At 46.5% G+C, this 24800-nt stretch overlaps 1 protein-coding gene across 2 annotated transcripts in view; it reads left to right on the top strand.

The window, feature by feature from the left end:
* PRKX (protein kinase cAMP-dependent X-linked catalytic subunit) overlaps window positions 1-24800 on the top strand; it is a 110304-nt gene that overhangs the window by 70747 nt on the left and 14757 nt on the right. For both annotated transcript variants that reach the window (XM_055267609.2, XM_055267610.2), the window contains exons 4-6: window positions 1842-1961; window positions 17584-17679; window positions 22742-22799. In XM_055267609.2, coding sequence (XP_055123584.1) covers window positions 1842-1961; window positions 17584-17679; window positions 22742-22799 — 274 coding nt within the window. The remainder of the gene's footprint in view (window positions 1-1841; window positions 1962-17583; window positions 17680-22741; window positions 22800-24800) is intronic.

The raw sequence follows: 24800 nt of genomic DNA, 5'->3' as shown, positions 1-24800 counted from the left end.
GAAGATGTGCTGGGTGTAAAATAGGCTTTGCACATGCTTGATACATTGTGCAAAGAACTTGAGAGTGGATCAACATGTATATTACCAGACTCTGTGGAACTTGTTTTTTGTTCGCTTTACATTCAACTTACAAAATAAGAGTTTCTTCTTTCACTGATCTGACTGGTGGGAGGGAAGGGTCTTTTGCAAAGCATCTATATATTTTTTCCCTCCGAGGGTGTTGCTTTTTTCTGCCTGTCTACAGACAGGCTCCACACACCAGGGCAGCACTTGGCAGGAAGGGTGGATGTGGCCTGCAGGTGTGCTACAGGTCTGAATTGCTGAAAGCCCGAAGCGACCTTCTACCCAGCAGTAGAGCGCCAATGGAGTATGGCCCAGACAAGGCCCCCTCTCTAGGGTTACTGATACTCAGCTCCTTTCCAGCCCATGAGTCTTCTAGCTTCTGCTGCAGTCCTTGTTATCTTGCCCTGACTTTATTTAGCAGATTCTTCTGTAACCAAAATGCAGGTTCAGCCGCTCGCCGTTTGCAGAGTGCAATTAGAGCGAGGTCTAGTGTAAAGAAAGTGATTTTTTATTCCAGAGCTTTCTTAGGGGAAGAAGTACAGGCTTCCTGCTTGAGGCCATCCCTTTGCTTTTGGAGCACAAAGCAGGCACTTTTAAAGGAAAATGGCATGCAGGGGAGGAAGTGTATTTCTGTCTTTACACTGGTTTCCAGGGGGCAAGAAATGTTTTTTTGGGGGGTGGGGGTGTAAAGAGCCAAAGAGAACATACATAAGCCACATAAGCTTTGCAAACCATCCAGTCTCAGTTACAAGCACAAACCCAGCTCTTGCACCCTTTTTTTTTTTTTTTTTTTTTTTTTTTTTGGAGAGAGAGTCTTTCTCTGTCACCCAGGTTGGAGTGTAGAGTGCAGTGGTGCATTCTCGGCTCACTGCAACCTCCGCCTCCTGGGTTCAAACATTTCTCCTGCCTCAGCCTCCCGAGTAGCTGGGACTATAGGCACGCATCAGCACGCCTGGCTAATTTTGTATTTTAGTAGAGATGGGGTTTCGCCATGTTGGCCAGGCTGGTCTTGAACTCCTGACCTCAAGTAATCTGCCCACCTTGGCTTCTCAAAGTGCTGGGATTATAGGTGTGAACCACCATTCCCGGCCTAAGTGAGTTCTTGAATTATTCTTTTCACTGCCACTTTTTTTTTTGGATAAAGTATTTTCTTTTTACTTAATTTTATTTATTTATTTATTTAAAAAACTTTTAGGTTCAGGGGTACACGTGCAGGTTTGTTACATGGGTAAACTCTATGCCACTTGGTGTACCGATTATTTTGTCACCCAGGTAATAAGCATCATATCTGACAGGTAGATTTTCCATCCTCATCCTCCTCCTGTCCTTCACCTTCCAGTGGCCTGGTGTCTGCTTTTTCCCCTCTCTGTGTCTGTGTGTACCCAGCGTTTAGCTCTCACGTACGAGTGAGAACATGTGAGTCCACTTAGGAGAATGGCCTCTCCACCTCCATCCATGCTGTTGCAGAGGACATGATCTCGTTCTTTTTCCTTTAATTAATTCTATTCTTTATGATTTACACTAAGACAGGTATAAATAACTAAAAAAAAATGAGGTTTTTTTTGCTTCTGAGTAACAGTGGTAACAGTACCAGCAACAGTAGCAAGGATGATAAAACCAATTCTTAGTTTCCAAGCCAGTTAAGAAATGTTTCTATGGAAATAAATCAGCGAAAACAACGTTACTGTCTTTACACAGTAAAATGTGTGCACAGGAGGGTAAAGTTATTGTAACACTCAGAGCTTCTAAGGTGACAACTGTCCCTGTCGCCCATATAGGACTTGGACCCTCTGCGGAACACCTGAGTACCTGGCCCCCGAAGTCATTCAGAGCAAGGGCCACGGAAGGGCCGTGGACTGGTGGGCCCTCGGCATCCTGATATTCGAGATGCTCTCAGGGTAAGTAGAGTCTCCGTAGAGAATCCTCATCTTACAGGCCAGCACCCCCTTCCCCCACTTATTCGTCCACTCGGCATTTCTGTAACCTTGAAAACAGTACGTGAGTGTCGCAAACACACAGTGTGGCTGCGCACACATCTGCTGCCCTGCTGAGGTTGGCAATGTGAATTAGCAATTGAGCTTGTTTGAATAAGAGGCAAAAAACCCAAACTTGTGAAGGAACTACCCATGCATGCCCATTGAGATTTTTATATTGAAATATCCATATCTTCCTTAAATATGCGATTAACATTCTGGGCTGCTCTGAAGGTGGCGTTATCTCAGCTGATTTTCACAGTTAGCTACAGGTTGAACTCCTTGCTCTACTCTTTTCCCCCCTGATCACTTCTGTGCTTGATTAGTCTTAAAAAGAATTTAAAAATTAAATTAAAAAATGAATCTTCTGCAGAGACCCTTTCTGAAGTAACCTGCAGAGCTCAGGAGGGCACGGGTTGGGTCAAGGTAAATCAGCCAAATACAGTTGAGTGGTTTCTGGATGAACAGCTGGCAAGGAAGGCGAGAATGTGTTCTTTGCTAAAACCGTGTACCCGTGGTACAGGAAAGGGGTCCCGACCCAGACCCCAGCACAGGGTTCTTGGATCTCTCGCAAGAAAGCATTCGGGGAAAGTCCATAAACTGAAAGCAAGTTTATTAAGAAAGTAAAAGAATAGAAGTATGGTTACTCCTTAGGCAGAGTAGCCCCGAGGGCTGCTGTTTGGCTATTTTGATGGTTATTTCTTGACTACATGCTAAACAAGGGGTGGATTTTTCGTGAGTTTTCCGGGAAAGTGGTGGGCAATTCCTGGAGCTGAGGGTTCCTCCCCTTTTTAGAGCATACAGGGTAACATCCTGACCTTGTCATGGCCTTTGTAAACTGTCATGGTGCTGCTGGCAGTGTCTTTTGGTACCTAATGCATTATAATTAATGTATAATGAGCCGTGAGGAAGATCAGAGGTCAGTGTTGTCGCCATCTTGGTTTTGGTGGCATTTGGCCAGCTTTCCTGCAGCCTGTTTTATCAGCAGGGTCTTTGAGACCTGTATCTTGTGCCGGCCTCCTGTCTCATCCTGTGGCTTAGGATGCCTTAACCGTCTGGGAGTGCAGCCCGGTAGGTCTCAGCCTCATTTTACCCGGCCCCTGTTCAAGATGGAGTTACTCTCGTTCCGACCCCTGTGATACCTGTGTTGGGTGAGATTTGGAAGTCAGGAGAGGTGCCATCCCCCCTGCGACCACATAACAGACAGGTCGGTCATTTGTTGGGATGTCAGCATGATTGAGTGTTCAAGTCTAGCATATGCCTGAGACGGCTCCACTGTGACTTGACCAGAAACGCAAAGGAAGCATGCAACGCTTGGAAACCCAGGACGTGGGCGTCATCCTCATTCCGTCGTTAGTGCTAAGATGACTCAGTAGCGTGGCACTTCTCCAGATAGGAACCTGTAGGAAGGAGTGAGCTACGTGTGCAGAGGAGCTGTTGCGCCGTGCGGCTCTGCACGAAAGCTCTTCTCTCTGGGATGAAGACGAGAGGAAGCCCAGCCAGCGAGGGCCCAGAGCACCGGCGGGGGGATCCTCTGCCGCGCTTTGCCACAGCCGACACTCTGCCTCCTAGGTTCTCTCTCTTCCTGTTTCCTTCTTCTTCTGCTTGCCCCTGAGTCTCAAAGACAGACACCAGCGTATCCTCTGAGTGCCCTCCATTGTCGCAAAAGCCAGATCCTCTCTCACATCTCTCTGATTCCCTGCAGGGGGTAAAGACCAGAGTTTTACTGGGAAACCTTCCCTTTCAGTTGGAGACAAAGGAGGGAAGGAAGAGAGGCATTCTCCTGCCGGGAAGGCGTGTCTAAACCAGATCTGCTGGTGGGGAGCACCCAGCACTTGTTCCTGGGGGTGTGGAGCATGTGACATTCTAACATCCACCTTAGGAAATCCAGGCAGTCACTGATTTTGTTTGGGGAGCAGACAGGGGTCATCGTCCCATGTGCTTATCTCTGCCGTCTTTTATGAAGAAAGTGAATCCGTTAATTCCACTAGCTTAGGGATCAGAACGATGTTGAACAAGCACTACCAAAGAATTCCACCACAAAACCGGAGCCTGAGATGCCACAGGAGGAGAGTGGAACCCGTAAAAACCTATATTTCATTGTCTAGCTACCCATGTATATTGTTTATCATCCATCCATCTACCCATCTGTCTATTTATCTATGTTTATATACTTTTCCATCCATCCACCCACCTACCCCCTAACCCCTTCATCCATCCACCCACCCACCCTGTCATCTATCCATCCACCCACCCCTTCATCCATCCATGCACCCACTCCCCCACCCCCGTAACCCTTCATCCACCCCCCACCACTTCATGCATCTACCACCCCACCCCTTCATCCATCCACCCACCCCTTCATCCATCCACCCCCCGACCCCCCACCCCTTCATCCACCCCCCGACACCTTCATCCACCCCCCCACACCTTCATCCATCCATCCACCCACCCACCCCCGCACCCCTTCATCCATCCACCCACCCCCCCACCCCTTCATCCATCCATCCACCCCCCCACCCCTTCATCCATCCATCCACCCCCCCACCCCTTCATCCACCCACCCCCCACCCCTTCACCCCCCCACCCCTTCATCCATCCATCCATCCACCCACCCACCCCCACACCCCTTCATCCATCCACCCACCCCCCCACCCCTTCATCCATCCATCCACCCCCCCACCCCTTCATCCACCCACCCCCACCCCTTCACCCCCACCCCCCCACCCCTTCACCCCCCCACCCCTTCATCCATCCATCCATCCACCCACCTACCCCTTCATCCATCCATCCATCCCTCCATCCATCCACCCACTCACCCCTTCATCCATCCACCCACCTGCCCACCCACCGCTTCATCCATCCACCCACCCCTTCATCCATCCATCCACGCACCCCTTCATCCATCCATCCATCCATTCACCCACCCCTTCATCCATCCATCCATCCACCCACCCTTCCATCCATCCATCCACCCACCCACGCACCTATCTCTGTCTATCTCTATGGTCTACCTATTATGTACGTGTGTGTGTATCTGTTTATCCATTTATCCTTATCTGTCATTTAAGTTGTCATTTATATATTTATGTATCCATCTCTGTCTATCTCTTTATCTCTACGATCTTTTTATCTGTCTACCTACCTGTTATCTATGTATTTACCTATCTATCTGTCATTCATGTACCAATCTATCCATCTACTTCCTATTTATCTGCCTATCCATCTATTTATCATCTGTCTTTCTATGTAACTGTTTACCTACCTACCTATCCATCTATCAATCATCTATCTACCTATTCATCTATCTGCTTATCTATCTATCTATCTATCATCATCTACCTACCTACCTATCCATCTATCTCTACCTTTCTGTCTATCTAGCTGTCAATAATCTACCTACCTACCGGCCTGTTGGTCTTTTGAATTTTCCATTACTCTTTGCTGAGACATGCCTATAAATCATATAGAACCAAACTTCTTAGTATGCACCCTAGCCCATTATGTCCTAGGCAAACCCAAAAGGTTAAAAATAACAGGCATATTGATCAGCATCCACTCAAGGAAAAGCACCACATTTTCCTTCGGTGATAACACTGACCACACGAGGGCAGCATTGCCTGAGGATCGTTGTATCCTGTAGTCTAATGGTTTTAAATAGAGTGAGGTTCATGTGCCCCAAATTTTATTGATTATAGGATAGAGTAGACTATTATTAGAATACAATATACTATTAGAACATAATATTGTTAGAATACAACATAGAATTATTAGACTATAAGTAAAACAGAATATTAGTCTCAGGGTATGCTGAAGTTAAAAATACATAAAAATAAATTTAAAAAGAATAGAATATTACACTCTTAGAATTACTATTAGAATTATATAAAGTTATCAGAATTGTTAATAGGCTATAACATTGGAATATTTAAATATATTAGAATATAATAGAATAGAAAATAACCTAATTATAATGTAATAAATCATTAGGCTAATTGAAAATGAATAATTAGGCCAGGCACCATGGCTCACACCTGTAATCCCAACACTTTGGGAGGCCGAGGTGGGTGGGTCACCTGAGGTCAGGAGTTCGAGACCAGCCTGGCCAAAATGGTAAAACCCCGTCTCTACTACACATACAAAAAAAAGCCAGGCATGGTGCCTGTGATCCTAGCTACTCGGGAGTCTGAGGCACGAGAATCGCTTGAACCTAGGAGGCGGGGAGGTTGCAGTGAGCCGAGCTCGCACCACTGCACTCCAGCCTGGGCAACAGAGGTGAGACTCCATCTCAAAAAGAAAAAAAAAAAAAAAAGAAAGAAAATGAATAATTAAATTAAATGAATAACCGTCTCCCAATCAAAGCCCAGTCTGCTGACCTGTGCATTTCATGAGGCAGGGAGCTATTGATTCACAGTAAGCCTATTTTTATTTTCCTTTTTTCTAATTAGAGTCTATTTCTGGGTGAATATTGTTTTTTCAATTTCTCAGCAGCCCTGTGTCTCTTCACATGGGTGGGTGTTTTGCGAGTTACCAGCTTCACCGACCCCAACTCTCCCAGGCATTCCTGTGCTCTTCCCCAGCTCCGGTCGGCCCGAGCTCGCCTGGACCACCCCAAGCCTTCTCAGTCTCCTGCATCCCCTCCTGCCTGCCGTACATTTTCCTGGAAGCAGCTGCAGGCGTCCTGTCCACGTACCCATCAGCTGTGTCCCTATTCCCTGGGAGCCCGCTTGTTGCTTCCTGGACGACTGGAGCAGAATTGGAGGCTCGTTATCATATGAGGTTCTGAGATGGTCTGTCTGTGGGTTGTCCACCCCCCTTAGACAACAGCTTGGCCCCTCCTTGTCTTCCCACTGCTTTTTAAACATGCCAGGAAGCCTGACCTGTCCTCCTGCCCAAAGGCTGGCTTCCTTCCTTCCTCCTTCTTTCCTTTTCCTTTTCCTTTTTTTCTTTTCTTCTTTTCTTTTCCTCCCTCCCTCCCTCTCTCCTTCCTTCCTCTCTCCCTCCCTCCCTCTCTCCTTCCTTCCTCTCTCCCTTCCTCCCTCCCTCTCTCCTTCCTTCCTCTCTCCCTCCCTCTCTCCCTCTCTCTCCTTCCTCCCTTCCCTTCTTCCATTCCTTTTCCTTTCCCCTTTCACTTTTCCCATTTCCCCTTTTTCCTTTCCTTTCCTTCCTTTCCTTCTTCCTTTCCTTTCTGTTCTGCCTTGCTCTGTCACCCAGGCTGGACTGCAGTGGCGCAAATCTTGGCTCACTGCAACCTCTGCTTCCCAGGTTCAAGCAATTCTCCTTCCTCAGCCTCCTGAGTAGCTGGGATTACAGGTGTGCGCCACCACGCCCAGCTAATTTTTGTATTTTTAGTAGAGAGGGGGTTTCACCATATTGGCCAGGCTGGCCTCAAACTCCTCACCTCAAGTGATCCACCTGCCTCGGCCTCCCAAAGTGCTGGGATTACAGGCATGAGCCACCACACCCAGCCAGGGCTGGCCCTTTCTCTTCCACTGCACATGCTGCAGGCTCACTTGTCACCTGCTCCCACAGCCCTCTGGGGCCTCCCCTGTTCTCCTGGGCCATGCCCTGTCCGACCAGCCCATCTGTTTTCTTTATACTGATTAGCAGCTCTGAAACCATCTAAATTTTGTATGTGTTGACTGCCTCTGAGAGCAATGCTCCCAAGCTGCTCTCCTCACCTCCTTGAACCCAGAAACTTCTGGTGGCTGGAGGGAGGGCCTTGCTGCACATACAAGTGGAGCCGGCCTGCAGTCAGAGTCCTCCTGCTCCCTTCGGAGCCCATGTCTGCACCTTTCCTGTTGCAGCTCCATTTGCTGGATTCCCACTCTTAGCAGGATCAAGGGAGGCTGTGCCTTGTCTCTTTTACTGCTTTAACTGATTATCTCAATCTTCCACTAAGCACAGGGAAAACCATCTATTTGGTAAAATCTGCCATGTGATTAGGAAGGAGGTCATATCATGATGCAGATTTTATTTTCATGGAATGAGACATGTTTAGGTCAGATGAAAATTGTGTGGCACATTCTGGAACAAAATCACTCATGCACTTTCCAAGGACCCAAGCTCAGCTCCGATTTCTCCCATCCTATTCTCTTTCCTCATCCATTTCTGTGTTTTTATTCTGTCAGAGAGTTTAACTCAAGAGTCAGGTAAAGGCTGGACGTGGTGGCTCATGCCTGTCATCCCAGCACTTTGGGAGGCTGAGACAGAAGAATTGCTTAAGCCCAAGAGTTCAAGACCAGCCTGGGCAACATAGTGGGACCCCATTTTTACAAAAAATAAAAATAAAACTAGCTGGGTGCGGTTGTATGTCCCTGTAGTCCCAGGTACTCAGGAGGCTGAGGTGGGAGGATTGCTTCAGTCCAGGAAGTCGAGGCTGCAGTGAGCTGAGATTGCACCAGTGCACATCAGCTTGGGTAACAGAGCAAGACAGTGTCTCAGAAAAAGAAAAAAAAAAAATCAGCTAAAGCATCAAGAACAAAACACAGGGACACACAAGACATACAGCAGAGTGCAGGGTAAGAGAAAGTCCCCAGGCCATCTTGTCTTAGTTATGACAGCAGTGATTCTCAAAGTGGCATCCCAGGGGACTATGGGGTTCCTGAAGTGGGTTTTAGCAGATGAGTGAGATCATTTTTCCAACGACAGATCTGAATAGTGATGAATTTTCTTCATAGGTGTCAACTAAGACAATACAGCATAGCAGACAGGGTGCAGAAGATGCTAGAGAAGGTGGAATCTGTCTGCAATGGAGCCTCTTCCACGGGGAGCATTAGGCATTGTGCAGTGGTTCTCAAACATGTTGGCTTCGGGAACCCTTTAACACATAGCTCAAAGTTATTAACAACCCACAGAACTTTGGTTTCTGTGTGTTACAGCTGTCCATGCTGACTACATTTGAAATTAAAGTGGAGACTGAAATATAAATAAACAGAATACATAAATAATGTATATGAGAAGTTAAATAGTAATCAGAGGTGAACATAAGTGGCATTTTTAAATGAAAAAAATGTGTAAGCACACTTTCTAGAATTAAAACCATTCAGGCTGGGCATGGTGGCTCACGCCTGTAATCCTAACACTTCAGGAGGCTGAGGTGGGAGGATCACTTGAGTCCAGGAGTTGGAGGCCAGCCTGGGCAACATAGTGAGACCCCATCTCTACAAAAAATAAAATGAAATAAACCGGTTAGTCGGGCATGATGGTGCATGCCCGTGGTCCCAGTACTTTGGGAGGCTGAGGCGGGAGGATCACTGAGGCTGGGAGGTCAAGGCTGCAGTGAGCTGTGGTGTCGCCACTGCACTCCAGCCTGGGCGACAGAGAGACCCTGTCTCTAAAAACAGAGAAAACATTCGTGAGGAGGTTGGCCGTATTTTCTGGGTTTTGCAAATCTCTTTAGTGTCCAGCGTTCACAAGGGCTGCTGGCCTCTCCTCCCTTCGTCTGCAGCCTGTCTGCTGGGCTGCGTAACACGTTGTTTAGTTGAGGCATAGGAAGAAAATTCATCACTATTCTGAACTAGAGTCAGAAAAACGACCTCACCCGTCCCTAAACTGAGGTCAGGAAGCCACCCTGGGACTCCACTTTGAGAGCCACTGCTGCGATGCCAAAGCCAATGTGCCCGGGGCTATACTTTCACCCTCCACTCTGCCCCAGCCCTCACATGCCCCAGTGCTTGCTCCTTCCGCTTTATCTGGCCTTCGAGTTCCCCTTTCTCATCTCCCACCTCAGCCACCCCGGTTTGCCTGAGGAGCACAGATTTTATATTTACTTATTAACTATTTTATTTTTTTCTTTAGAGGGACCCTCGCTCTGTCACCCAGGCTGGAGTGTAGTGGCGTGATCTTGGCTCACTGCAACCTCTGCCTCCTGGGTTCAAGTAATTCTCCTGCCTCAGCCTGCCGAGTAGCTGGGGTTACAGGTGCACGCCACTGTGCCTGGCTAATTTTTGTATTTTTAGTAGAGATGGGGTTTCACCATGTTGGCCAGCCTGCTCTCAAACTCCTGACCTCGAGTGATTCACCTGCCTCGGCCTCACAAAGTGCTGGGATTACAGGCGTCAGCCACCACGCCTGGCCTAAATTTTAGTTTTTAATCTGAAGGTATCGGGACAAGGATTTTTGAGGAAGAAGTCAAGGTGGGATGAAATTCTAGTGAAATTCTAGTGACGGCTTTCTTCTTTTCTCTAAAAACCTCTGCCTTCCTTTTCTTGAATGCATTTCCAAAGCACCTGTCTTCCAAGGCCAGCGCTGGTCTTCAGAACTGGGGCAGGTAGTGTGTCAGCTGATAGTTTAGGAGGGTGTTTTTCCAGCTGAGTAGGAGGGAGAACATCAGCTCACAGCGCCCAGGGTATCTCTGCCTGGACCATCCACTTTACTGGAAGATGTAGATAGGTGGAATGGTTACATTCAAATTTTACTGGCAAATGATAGAGCTAGTGGCACAATTGGCGTGAATTTTTTTCATTTTTCTTTTTTTTTTTTTTGCAGACAGTTTTGCTCTGTTTCCCAGTCAGGAGTGCAGTGGTGCAGTCACAGCTCACTGCAGCCTGGACCTCCTGGGCTCAAGTAAACCCCCCACCTCCGCCTCCTGAGTAGCTGGGATGACAGGCACACGTCACTGTACCTGGCTAATTTTTAAAAAACTTTTTGTAGAGATAGGGTCTTGCTATGTTACCCAGGCTGATTTCACATTCCTAGGCTCAAGGGATCCACCTGCCTCGGCCTCCCAAAGTGCTGGGATGACAGCCGTGTGCCACTGCATGAGCGGTTTTTTTTTTTCTTTTGAGACAGGTCTTGTTCTGTATCCAGATTGGAATGCAGTGGTGCAGTCATAGCTTACTGAAGCCTCGCCCTCCTGGGCTCAAGTGATCCTCCTGCCTCAGCCTCCCAGGACTACAGAGGCTGTAGCTGGGAACACAGGCACACACCAGCACGTCCAGCTACTTTTAAAATTTTTTGTAGAAACGAGGTCTCACTGTGTTGTCCAGGCTGGTCTTGAACTCCTGGGTTCAAGCATTCCTCCCACGTTGGCCTCCCCAAATGCTGGGATGACAGGCATGAGCCACAGTGCCTAGCCTGGGCATGAATTTTTCAGGTGAAAATCTCGAGCTTGCATTCATGCTGATTAGCAGATTGTCCTTGTAAGTATAGCTGTCACCACAGATGAGTTTAACTTGCTTAATAATGCCAAATGCCGTATAATGACAATTTAGTCTCCGCTTGGTAAGAATTGGAAGCAGTCTGTATGTTTAGAGACAGAAATTTGAGGGTTTCAGAGGGCACTGCCCAGGCGTCCGGGGGAGTGCTGTTTCTCAGACACACACACACACACACACACACACACACACACACACACACACACACACTGCCTCTGCTTTTTCTTTCAGGCAAGGTCGTCAGTTAGTGCTCACTTATTATTTATTTTTTTCCGCTTATTAATACCTTTCCCATGATCTTATGTAATGTCTACTGTCCAAGAGCACTTCGTTTCATATTCTCCATAAATGTTTTTAGGTATGTATGACACATTTCCTCCTGGAGTTTAATGCTCCATTCCTGTTATTTGTGCATTTCCCCGATCAAGTCACACAGCTGAATGTATTCAGACAGGGTCGCCACCCAAACCCAGAGAGAAACAGGAATACAACTCCCCCAGCTACTGTTACAGAGAACGCTGCGGGTGGGTGAGGGCGGCCAGGCTCAGGAGATTGTTAACGTCTGAGGCGGCAGGGTTGGCGCAGATCGGATGAGTGTCTGTACTCAGAGCTCTGCTTCCCAGCCTGGCCTGGGTGGTTTTTCAGTACGTCGTGGTGGCTCGTAACTCCAGGACCAGCGGCCCAAAGAGATACCCTATTGGAAAACTCACCGTCGTGCTAAAGTGCAAAACGAGCAACTGAAATGTTATGTAAGAAGGAAGAAATGCTGTGTTAAGGCCACGTCGCACACACCTAATCATTTACCTTTCTCTGGTAACTTTCATTTCCTCATGTAACCCACCCCACTTCTCTGTCACCTCTCCCATTGATTTCCGTTTTTGTACTTTGTATTTCTTTGAATTTTTCTTCATTGCAGTGTATTGGGCAGTTCATGGGCGTAGTTCTACGTATGAATGTCCCGACGCTGCTGTTAGAAACTACCGCAGACTGGAAGGTTTAAACAAGAGAATTTTATCCTCTCTTAGTCCTGGAGACCGGAAGTTTGAGATCAAAGTGTCTCAGGACTGTGCTCCAGGGAAGGATCCTTTCTGCCTCTCCCAGCTCCTGGGGGCTCCAGGCATCCCTGGGCTTGTGGCCGCATCACTCCAGTCTCTGCCTCCACCTTCATGTGGCCTTCTCCTCTGTGTCTCTGTCTCCTCTTCAGTCTCTTAGAAGGAGAGACACCTGTCATTGGATTTAGGGCCACCCTAATCCAGGACGATCTCATCTCAAGATCCTTCAATTAATCACATCTGCAAAGACCCTATTGCCGAATAAGGTCTCATTCCAGGTGTGGGCATTAGGACGTGGACAGATCTTTCTGAGGGCCACAGTTTAATCCACTACAGGTGTATCCAGTTCCCTCTGGAGGCTCTAGGGGAGGATCCTCCCTGCCTCTCCCAGCTTCTAGGGGCTCCAGGCGTCCCTGGGCCCGTGGCCGCATCACTGTTCTCTCTGCCTCTGTCCCCATGTGGCCTTCTCCTCTGTGTGTGTGCCTCCTCTTCAGTCTCTTATGAGGATACCTGTCATTGGATTTGGGCCTACCCTATTCCAGGATAATCTCATCTGAAGCTCCTTAATTCTATCTGCGAAAACCCTGTTTCCCAGTAAGGTCCCATTCACAGGTTTTTGGGGCAAGATCATGGATGTATCTTTTTGGGGACCTCTCATTCCATCCACTCCACTGAATTTCGTTAAGGTCGGGAAGTGATTTGGAATCTACAGGAGAATTATTTTTGCTCATGGACATTTCTGATAATCAACGAGGGTGTCATTTGAAAGCTCCATTTTATAAGGTATTTCCGTTGCTAGCATACCTGAATTAGAATATCTTAAGTCAAAAGAAGCTAAATGGAAAACATGACTTGAAGCCAATATGAGTCTCTGTCCTGGTCAATATGAGAAAATCTCAGAAGTACAACTCGTGCCTCGGACGTGTAAGTGTCTAGTATACACTTACTGGTTGATGAAATGGTTTGGCTTTGTGTCCCCACCCAAATCTCATGTTGAAATGTAATCCCCAGCGTTGGAGGCGGGACCTGGTGAGAGGTGGTTGGATCATGGGAGTGGTTTCTGACGGTTTAGCAACATTGCCCTAGTACTGTGTCGTGATAGAGTTTTCAGGAGATCTGATGGTTTTAAAGTGCAGTACTTCCCCCTTTGCTCGCTCTCACTCATCTGCCACCATGTAAATGTGCCTTGCTTCCCCCTCGCCTTCCGCCATGATTGTAAGTTTCCTGAGGCCTCCCCAGCCATGCGGAACTGTGAGTCAATTCAGTCGCTTTTCTTTTCTTTTCTTTTCTTTTTTTGAGACAGAGTCTCGCTCTGTGGCCCAGGCTGGAGTGCAGTGGCACGCGCTTGGCTCACTGCAAGCTCCGCCTTCCGGGTTCACGCCGTTCTCCTGCCTTGGCCTCCTGAGTAGCTGGGACTACAGGCTCCCGCCACCACGCCTGGCTAATTTTCTGTATTTTTAGTAGAGACGGGGTTTCACTGTGTTGGCCAGGATGGTCTCGATCTCCTGACCTTGTGATCAGCCTGCCTCGGCCTCCCAAAGTGCTGGGATTACAGGCATGAGCCACCGCGCCTGGCCTAAATCTCTTTTCTTTATAAATTACCCAGTCTCAGGTAGTTCTTTATAGCAGACTGAAAATGGACTAATACAGTTGACTTCTAGATGTTCTTGGATTTATCTTGGTCTTTGCAGTTTTAAGTATATATATTTTTTAGTTTATTTCACATATTTTAAACATTTCTAGATATTAGTAAAGTCTATTGGTTTCTGCAGCAGGACTGTAATCTTTTTACTACAGTCAACAAAGCATAGCATGACAATCTGGTTTTTACACATGCACCACTATTTTCAAGGTTGTATTTGCATGTATTTCTGTCTTTTTCCTGGTCTCCAGGGGTCAAGAAATGGTTTTCTTGGGGCAAAGAGCTTTGGTCAGCTTTGCAGACCACCCAGTCTCAGTTACAAGTACAGACTCTGCTCCTGCACCTTAAAAGTAGTCACATAGTGAGACCGCATCCCTATAGAAGGTCAAAAACTTAGCCAGGCATGGTGGCACACACCTGTGGTCCCTGCTACATGGGAGCCTGAGGTGGGAGGATGGCCTCCTGGGGGAGGTCAAGGCTACAGTGAGCTATGATTGCGCCACTGCACTCCAGCCTGGGTGGCAGAGTCAAACCCTGTCTCAAAACAAAAGAAAAATATGATAAAGTTTAACTCAGGCTCTTTCATTTGGCCTATACACATTTATTGAGCACCTGTTATGTGCCACATAATGTTCCATGAATGAGGAATGTAAAGAAATTCAGTGATGGGTGTGGTGGCTCACATCTGTAGTCCCATTACTTTGGAAGGCTGAAGTGGGAGGATCACTTGAGCCCAAGAGTTTGAGACCAGCCTGGGCAACATAGTGAGACCTCGTCTCTACCAAAAATTAAAAAAAAAAAAAAAAAAGCCTGGCGTGGTGGTGCACACCTGTAGCCCCACCTGCCACCTGCTCAGGAGGCTGAAGTAGGAGCATAGCTTGAGCCCTGGAGGTGAAGGCTGAATGCACTGAGCCAGGATCACGCTGCAGTACTCCAGCCTGGGGGGCAACAGAGCAAGACCCTGTCTCAAAAAAAAAGAGTAGTTCACTGACATTCACTTGCAGTTTATTGAGGGTGCCTTATAGTGCCGTGCAGGCCCAGTACCGGGCTGGACATAATCAGGTATTGCTTGTGCTGTAGAGTGAAGGAAGCCTCGAGAAAGGTGTCCTGTTCTTGGCCATAGTGGCGTATTCACCACTGTCAACTTTATATTTCATTTCATTTGTGTACTCCATCTCGCTCTGTCACCCAGTCTGGAGTGCAGTGGCGCGATCTCAGCTCACTGCAACCTCTGCCTCTTAGGTTCAAGCAATTCTCCTGCCCCAGCCTCCTGAGAAGCTGAGATTACAAGCACTGGCGACCATGCCCAGCTAATTTTTGTATTTTTAGTAGAGACGGGTTTCACCATGTTGGCCAGGGTGGTCTGGAACTCCTGACCTAAAGTGACCTGCCTGCCTCAGCCTCTCAAAGTGTTGGGATTGCAGGCATGAGCCACAGCAAACGGCCTGTTTTATAGTTTATTTTATTTTGAGACAAGGACTCACTCTGTCACCCAGGCTGGAGTGTGGTGGTGTGATCACAGCTCACTGCAGCCTCGACCTCCTGTGCTCAAGCCATCCTCCTCCCTCAGCCTCCCAAGTAGCTGGGACCACACATATGCACCACCACACTCAGCTAATTTTTTTTTTTTTTAAAGACTGAGTTTTGCCATATTTCCCAGGCTTATTTTATTTTTTAAATTGACACATAATAATTGTACATATTCATGGGGTAGACAGTGATGCTTTGATACAAAGAGTGGAGTAATCAGATCAGGGTAATTAGCATATCCATTTCAATTATTTACCATTTCTTTGTGTTAGGAACATTCAATATCCTCTATATATTTGAAACTATACGACATGTTATTGCTAATTATAGTCACCCTACAAGACTATAGAACACTGGAACATATTCCTCCTATCTGCTTGTAATTTTGTATCCTTGAACAAACCTCTCCCTGTCTCTCACTTCTTCCCTTCCCAGCCTCTAGTATCCTCTGTTCTTCTTTATCCTTTCAGGAGATCAGATTTTTTTTTAGCTTTCATGTGTGAGTAAGCACAAGTGCTGTTTAATGTTCTTTTCCTGGCTTATTTCACCTAACATAATGTTCTCCAGTTTCATCCATGTTGCTGGATGAAATACAATCAGAGGACTGTATTCCTTTTCATGGCTGAATAGTATTCTACTGTGTGTAGATACCACCTTTTCTTTACCTATCTGCTCATCTGTTGATGGACACCTACGCTGATTCCCTATCTTGGCTGTTGTGAATAGTGCTGCGGTAAACATGGGCGTGCCGATATCTCTCCAGTATCATGACTTCCTTTCCTTTGAACAGATACCTAGTAATGTGATGGCTGGGTCATATGGGAGTTCTATTTCTAGTTTTTTGAGGAACCTCCATACTCTTCTCTATGGTGGCTCTACTAGTTTACATTCCCACCAACGTTGCAGAAGAGTTCCCTTTTTGGCCAGCACAGTGGCTCACGCTGGTCCTAGCACTTTGAGAGACCAAGCTGGGTGGATCACTTGAGCCCAGGACTTCAAGACCAGCCTAGGCAACATGGTGAAACCCCCGCTCTACAAAAAAAATACAAAAATTAGCTGGCATGGTGGCAGGTACCTGTGATCCCAGCTACTTGGAAGGCTGAGGCAGGTTGATCACTTGAGCCTGGGAGGCAGAGGTTGCAGTGAGCTGAGATTGCACCGCTGCACTCTGGCCTGGGAGACAGAGTGAGATCCTGTCTCAAAAAAAAAAAAAAGAGGAGTTCCCTTTTCTCCACATCCTCACCAGCATTTGTTATTTTTGTGTGTGTCTTTTTTTTTTTTTTTTTAATTTTTTTTGCGACGGAGTTTCACTCTTGTTTCCCAGGCTGGAGTGCAATGGCATGATCTCAGCTCACTGCAACCTCCACCTTCCGGGTTCAAGTGATTCTCCTGCCTCAGCCTCCCAAGTAGCTGGGATTACAGACACGTGCCACCACGCCTGGCTAATTTTTGTATTTTTAGTAGAGACGGGGTTTCACCATGTCGGCCAGGCTGGTCTCAAACTCCTGACCTCAGGTGATCCATCCGCCTCGGCCTCCCAAAGTGCTGGGATTGCAGTGTCTTTTTGATAATAGCCATCTTAACTGGGTTGAGATGATTGACACCTCATTGAGGTTTTGATTTGCATTTCCCTGATGATTAGTGACGTTGAGCATTTTTTTCATACACCTGTTGGCCTTTTCCACGTCTTCTTTTGAGAAATGCCTGTGAAGACCACCTGTCCGTTTTGTAATTGGACTGCTTATCTTTTCGCTCTTGAGACATTTGAGTTCCATGCTTGGTCATGGTGGTGGGTTCACCCTGGCAAACATGAGAGAGCATTTCTGTCCAGTGTTTAGTGCACAGTTAAGGAATGGGCTGGTGACCCCTCTGAATAAGATGCCCAAAGGAGTTGCCTTCTGCTCAGCAGACGCCTCTCAAATGGTCTTTATATTCTCTCCAAGGGAGCTTCCCCTGCATCAGGCTGTGGCACACGATGCCTTGCCTCTTAGAACCATCTGACTGTCACGTGCTTTTAGATCGTGACAACTTCAATGTGCGGGGAAGAGTGCATGTGAAATAAATTATCTTCTGCCTGTGTTAAGCAGAAATAGCTATCGTTACAAAGCAGAGTTTTTTTTCCACGCTTACTCCCCACTAAAAATGCATGTTTGTTTTTCTAACAGGTTTCCTCCGTTTTTTGATGACAACCCGTTTGGCATTTATCAGAAAATTCTTGCAGGCAAAATAGACTTCCCCAGACATTTGGATTTCCATGTAAAGTAAGTAAACCGTTTGCCTCGTCATGAGGTGCGTTTATTTTTAAAGTGTCTAAAGTCACCGTGAAAACACGCACTCAGCAGGATCCCATGTTGCGTTATTAAATGTGCTGCCCATAAACTATTTTGGACAGTTGTCTTTTCCACACGAAAAGAAAAAGATTTTAAATATTCTACTTTAATGATAGCTTCACATTTTAATGAGTCTTGGCCGTGTTTTGTTCTTTTGGTGATCTGTTATATTTAAAATGAGCCAATGAACGAGTTTGTCATCGTATTTTATAAGAGAGCAGTTTTGGAATTTGACAAGAAGGATCCTCCTGGTTCTGTGGCTAGCAGGACTGTTGATGGGTTTAGCAGAGTTTTATCCTTTCTCTCCTGCTAAAATTATGCTCAACCTCTAAGTCCTTTTTAATGTCAACATTTTCAGTTCTGAGCATGTTGCTTCAAGAATATTTACAGTTGCTGGATATTGGCAACTTTGGATGCACATTTTATAGAGGTCGTGGCAGTAGGGAAAAAATATATTATTTTCTTAAATATAAGAATGCAGCTGGGTGTGGTGGCTCATGCCTGTAATCCCAGCACTTTGGGAGGTCGAGGTGGGCAGAACATGAGGTCAGGAGATCGAGACCATCCTGGTAACATGGTGAAACCTCGTCTCTACTGAAAATACAAAAAATTAGCCGGGTGTGGTGGTGGGCGCCTGTAATCTCAGCTACTTGGGAGGCTGAGACAGCAGAATCGCTTGAACCCAGGAGGTGGAGGTTGCAGTGAGCTGAGATCGTGCCACTACATTCCAGCCTGAGCAACAGAGCAAGATTCTGTCTCAAAAAAAAAAAAAAAAAAGAATGCTTTTGGTTTTCTGGCTACCTTACCCAATCTGGTCACCTGGTAGCCATTTTTACTGTAATAAGCACTGATTTCTGTTTGTTTCACTGTATTTTTCAGATGAGTTGGTGGGTGCACCAGCCCCCCGGGCACAAACTAGAGCTAAATGCATCTAGTTGAGAATTAAACTTTTCTTTTCCATTGTCTATTTTCTTATGAGCCGGTAGAAGTTCAGTTCAGAGAAGACTTATTTCAGGGCGATGGACCAGGTTGTTTTGAATATGCCCCTTATGGGGCCACTGTTTCTTGGTGGCGAATGTACCCCATCCTAACCAGAGGTTCTTAGTCTGAACAGAAGATAAGGTCGTGTTTTATTGGGTTGAGCGTGTGTTGTGTTTGACACACTAAGAGGCAGGCTTTAAAAGACTTTAGCAAGAAAACGAGGCTCCGCTTAACAATGAGTCGCCTAGAAGGGACAGCCTGTCCAGTGAATGGTAAGACAGGGAGGTGTCAGGGGAAACAGCACCTCAGAAGCTGACTGCTCTGGAAGGAAATGGAAAGGATTATATAGAACCTCTCTCTCAGGCCCCAAATCCCATCTGAGTTGAGTGACATTATATCGAGTGGATGGCAAAGCACTTTTATGATCGAGTTTGGCCAGGTGAGTTGCTCATGCCTGTAATCCCAGCACTTCAGGAGCCTGAGGTGGGAGGATTGCTTGGGGCCAATCCAATAGTTTGAGGCCAGCCTGGACAATGCAGCAAGAACCCATGTCTACAAAAAATTAAAAAATTAGCTGGGCATGGTAGCAAGTGCCTGTAGTCCCAGCTACTAGGGAGGCTGAGATGGGAGGACTGCTTGAGCCCAGGAAGTCGAGGCTGCAGTGACCTATGATTGCACCACTGCACTCCAGACTGGATGAAAGAGTGAAACCTTGTGTCAAAAAAAAGAAAAAAAAAATTAAAATTAAAAAATATAATTTTTTTTATATATATATATATATATATATGGGGGGGGTTTCCAATGTTCTGTGGAAACAACAACAAAAAAAGGAATTGCAGAAATAGAACAAACCAGAAGCGTAATCAAAGTCTGGTCTCTTGCCACTTGTCCTTCTTTGTCTCCTGGTTTATCTTCTTTGAGAGTAGGGAACCAGCAGTGGCCATCTTGGTACTGTCTGATCTAACGTGCCTCTCTTTATGCAGCTCCCAGCCCCTTCCAGTGTTCCCCACGACGCCCCTGTCTCTTGACATACCCAGTGCGGGTCCACCAAGAGCAGGAACAGTGATAGATAGAAGTGAACTGATAGTTCACTTCTTCCCATTATTTGTTAAGTCTTATCAAATTGGCTGAGAAGCAAGACCTCAACGACTCATATCTTTCCTTTTTTTGGTAGAATTGGGTATGGGGATCTTGCTGCATTGCCTAGGCTGCTTTTGAACTCCTGGGCTCAACTGATCCTCCTGCCTTGTCCTCCCCAAGTGTTGGGATTACAGGCGTGAGCCACTGCACCTGGCCTTAATGATGCATTTTTCTTATCCAAATCACTGTCCCTGGTTGTCCATGATGCTAGAATTTTGATTCTCAGCTTTTTAAAGTCATATGTTGGTTCCTGCAACTTTTATCATTTGACCAGGTAAACATGTCGCCTGGGCAAATGGCACATCAGGATTGACATTCCTTACAGAAATAAATATCATTTAAAACAAAACACCAAAACAAAGCTTTGGGACTTGTTGCCAATTCAGTAGAGGTGTTATCTGCCGGTGTTTTTTACAACACCTGGAAGTACTTGCATCTGAGAGGAGCCAGCTGGTGCCAGGATCATAAATAAAATGTAGAATTTTGGCTACAGTGCATCAAAAGAGTGCCGGCAGATGTGTCGCTTATCCCGGGGTCAAGGGACCCATCTACAGCTGTGGACACTTCTGTTGATCCTTTATAGGGCTTTGCGTCTTCGGGGGCAACCTTCTCATCCATACTCTTTAGTTTCTAGACTGCTTTATAAGAGTTTGCTTTGGTATTTTATTTTTCTTTTAAAGAGACGGGTGTCTTGCTTTGTCACCCAGGCTGGAGTGCAGTGGCACAATCATAGCTCACTGCAGCCTCGACGTCCTGGGCTCAAATGATGCTCCCACCTCAGCTTCCCGAGTAACTGGTGCTACAGGCATGCACCACCATGCCTGGCCAATGTTTTGATTTTTTGTAGAAACGGGGGTCTTACTGTGTTGCCCATGCTGGTCTCGAACTCTTGGTCTCAAGTGGTCTTCCCACTTCAGCCCCCTGCATAGCTGGGATTACAAGCCACTTGCCCTGTATTTTAAATAAATCTTCATTTTCTTACATGCCAAACACACACACACACACACACACACACACACACACAAACTGAAATTTATCAAGTGATCACCAAAACATTATGAAATAAACATAGGGCTTTTTTTCCCCCCTATAATTTACACCACTGCCTGCCCCATTAGCGTACACACTTAAAGCTGATTGGACTGGGATTATAAGAAAACAGAGGTTTATTTAAAATATAAAAGCATAAATAAACCTGTCTTATAATTGCACTCCAGTGAGCTTTAAGTGTGTGTGGTAAGGGGGCAGGCAGTGGTGTAAATCACATGGGGGAAGAGCCCCACATTTATTTGGGAATATTTTGGGGGTATAGTGTTTGATAACCTTGATTTTTTTTTGGCAGGGGGGAGCATGTCAAAATAATGAAGGAGAAACTCACTAAGTAGTGGAAAGGTTTCTAACTTTTAGGTGATTTTTATATTCCCCACCCTGCTCAAAGCTTTTCAGCCTTACAGGATGGATACAAAATCCTAGCCTTAGGTGGGCGGACAGATGGTCTCTGAGTTTTACTTTGAGGCAGAGAAGCAGTGAAGTCTGACAAGCATCCCATGCTAATTCAGAAAGCATGGTGGCAGGAAACTGTAAAATTTCCGATCAGACAGGACTGGCGACATTCACAGTCTAGATGGTGGAGTCTGACCTTAGGACATCACCTGGCTTGTGGGAGACTCTGCAGTCCCGTCACAGAACCTGGGAGTGGCCCAGTCCAAGTTCGTGCTACTTACCTTGGGGCATAGTTTATGCCGGGAAAGCCTAGACGCTTACACCGGGGTCATGGGTATTGGATTGTTTTGGGGGACTTCGATATATTATATTATTATATCATATTATGTATATTATTATACATAATGTACTCTGTGTATTATATGTGTACACACAGACGCATATGATCATTTCTACTTCCATAAATACGCATCTTTTAGAACTCACCTAATCTGGAAGTCTTCAACGTCATCTCCAACTACCCATCCTAATTGAACCAGCTTGCTGTTTTTTGTTGTCGTTGTTGTTTGTTTTTGTTTTTATTTTTTGAGACTGAGTCTACCTCTGTCACCCAGACTGGAGTGCAGTGGCTCAGTCTCAGCTCACTGCAACCTTCCCCTCCTGGGTTCAAGCGGTTCTTGTGCCTCAGCCTCCCAAGTAGCTGGGACCACAGTTGTGTGCCAGCATGCCCAGCGAATTTTTTTTTCTTTCTTTTTTTTTTTTTTTTTGGTAGAGATGGGGTTTCACCATGTTGGCCAGGCTGGTCTCAAACTCCTCACGTCAAGTGATCCACCCGCCTCGGCCTCCCCAAAGTGCTGGGATTACAGGTGTGAGCCAGTGTGCCCAGCCTCCCCACCTGCTGTACTTCTGACATGGTCTGTTATTTAAAAGGAAGATTACAAGTGAAGAAGCAGACTTAGGAGACTCATCCTAATGTGTGTGCTTATGGGAAAGCCAGCCTTTTAAAACAGGAATCCCATCCATAAGCAGACCCCCAGGGCAGCGTGTGACTGTTGATGTTGGTGAAAGCAGATGTCTTCTATTTTGCAGGGACAGCCTGACAGGCATGTTTACATTAAGTGTCTGGATCCTCCCTGCAGGCACATATAAATTTCACCCTTTTCTACTCAAAGGTGTATTGTCTTTACAAAGATGTAATCAGCCCCCTTCCCTTAGCTTCAGCCTTGCATGGGGCAACCCAGCCTTGCATAGGTTATTTAAGAGCCAGTGATGGTAGGAAATAAGCACTAGAAAGTGTTTTGCCAAAGTGGAAATTGAACTGCGGTCCTCATATCAGGTAGATCTTATCTCTGTTGCCATGCTGCGTGTGCTGATGTTGATATATAATCTGTGTACTTTTTCTTTTTTTTTGTCTCCTCCCCCAACATAGAGACCTCATTAAGAAACTGCTCGTGGTTGACAGAACAAGGCGATTGGGAAACATGAAGGTCAGTATTTGATCCCATAGGTATTCAGTGGTACCCGATGTGTGTGTCTGCTGTCTGACACCCACATTGGCATGTATAGGTATAAACCAAGGCTTAGCAGTCGTATTAAATCACTGCCCAAATTTCAAATCTGCTGTTTTATTTATTTTTTTAAATTTTACTTGGAACTGCCAGGAAAGATCTATCAAATCTGGGTTTCTGGGCCCACAACGTCAAACTGGGTCTACACCGTATCTCCCCTCCCCTCAAGCAAGGTTAATAGAGCAATAACAATTTATAAGTTATTACTCATTATTTTGTTTACTTATTTATTTTTTAAACAGCTTTACGGAGAGTGAATTCCCACGCCATGCCATTTACCCATCTAACATATGCAACTCAGTGGCTTTTAGTATACACACGATTATGTCCAGCCACTCCCGTGGTTAATCTTAGAACATCTCCATCAGCTCAAAAAAAGAAACCCTGCACCCTTCAGTTATCACTGTGCTATTCTTTCATCCTCTCTTGCCCTAAGCCAGCGGTCCCCAACCTTTTTGGCACTGGGGCCCAGTTTTGTGGAAGACAATTTTTCTACAGACCACACAACCTAAATCCCTTACTTGCGCAGTTCACAATAGGGTGTGTGCTCCTGTGAGAATCTAATGCCACCACTGATCTGACAGGAGGCGGAGCTCAGGTGCTAATGCCAGCCATGGGGAGCAGCTGTCAGTACAGGTGAAGCTTCGCTCACCTGCCTGCTGCTCACCTCCTGCTGTGTGGCCCATTTTGGTTCCTCACAGGCCATGGACCACTACCAGTTTGTGGCCCAGGGGTTGGGGACCCCTACCCTAAGCAGCCACTAATCTACTGACTTTCTCTGTAGGGTTCAGTATTCTGGGCTCTGCTAAAAATGGCCCTGCTAAAAATGGAACTGTACAAAATGTGAGCTTTTGCCTCTGGCTTCTTTCTCTGAGCATGATGTCTTCAAGGTTCATCCAGGCTGTAGCCTGTGTCAGAGCTTCCTTCCTTTTCCTGACCGCATAGTATTCGATTGTGTGGGCAGACCTTGTTTTGTTTATCCGTTCATCTATGGATGGACATCTGGGCTGTTTCCACCTTTTGGCTTTTGTGACTGGTTCTGCCATGGGAGTATGTGTTTTACTTGCGCAGGTGATGATTTTAAAAGTTGTGCATCAGGTATGATTTCCACAAACTTTTTGTGTGGAGGCAAGTACATAATTGACAAACAGACTGTTCCGTAAGTAGTATCATACCTTATATGCGTGTTTTGGCATCCCTGAATTTGATAGAATTCGTGACTTTTTGTTGGCCATTTCTAGCTCTGGACAACCTCGGAGGGACTTATACGTGGAGGAACTTCCAGATCTGTCTTGACCCTGTAAATGACAGTCTGGAGAGACACAGTACACCAGAGTGTGAGGCTTGAACCACTTGGCTCTCTTGGGGTCCTCTGTGCAGTTTAGGAGTCTCCAGTGGCTGCCATAAGAACCGACCACAAACTAGGGGCTTAAACAACAGGAATTTCTGCTCTCCCCATCCTGGAGACGAGGAGTCTGAGATCCAGGCCTCCAGAGGCTCCAGGGGAGGATCCTTCCTGCCTCTCCCAGCCCCTGGGGGCTCCAGGCATCCCTGGGCTTATGGCCGCATCACTCCAGTCTCTGTCTTTCTTCACGTGGCCGTCTCTGTGTCTGTGTCTCCTCTTCTGTCTCTCAGAAGGATGCCTGGCATTGGGTTTAGGGTCGCCCTAATGCAGGATTCTCTCTTCTCAAGAACCTTCCCTTAATTACATTTACAAAGACCCTGTTTGCATGTAGGGTTCCATTCCCAGGTACTGGGAGTCAGGACATGGGCATATATTTTGGCGGCCACTGCCCAATGTGTGATAATTGTGTCTACTTCCTGCTAGAGGCTCTGGGAGGGGGATCCTTCCTGCCTCTCCCAGTTCGTGGGGGCTCCAGGCATCCCTGGGCTTGTGGCCACATCGCTGCAGTCTCTACC

The sequence above is a fragment of the Symphalangus syndactylus genome, chromosome X, assembly GCF_028878055.3.
Source record: "Symphalangus syndactylus isolate Jambi chromosome X, NHGRI_mSymSyn1-v2.1_pri, whole genome shotgun sequence".
Taxonomy (NCBI): Eukaryota; Metazoa; Chordata; class Mammalia; order Primates; family Hylobatidae; genus Symphalangus; species Symphalangus syndactylus.
The sequence above is the reverse complement of the archived record's forward strand: the minus strand, read 5'-3'. Positions and strand labels throughout refer to the sequence as shown.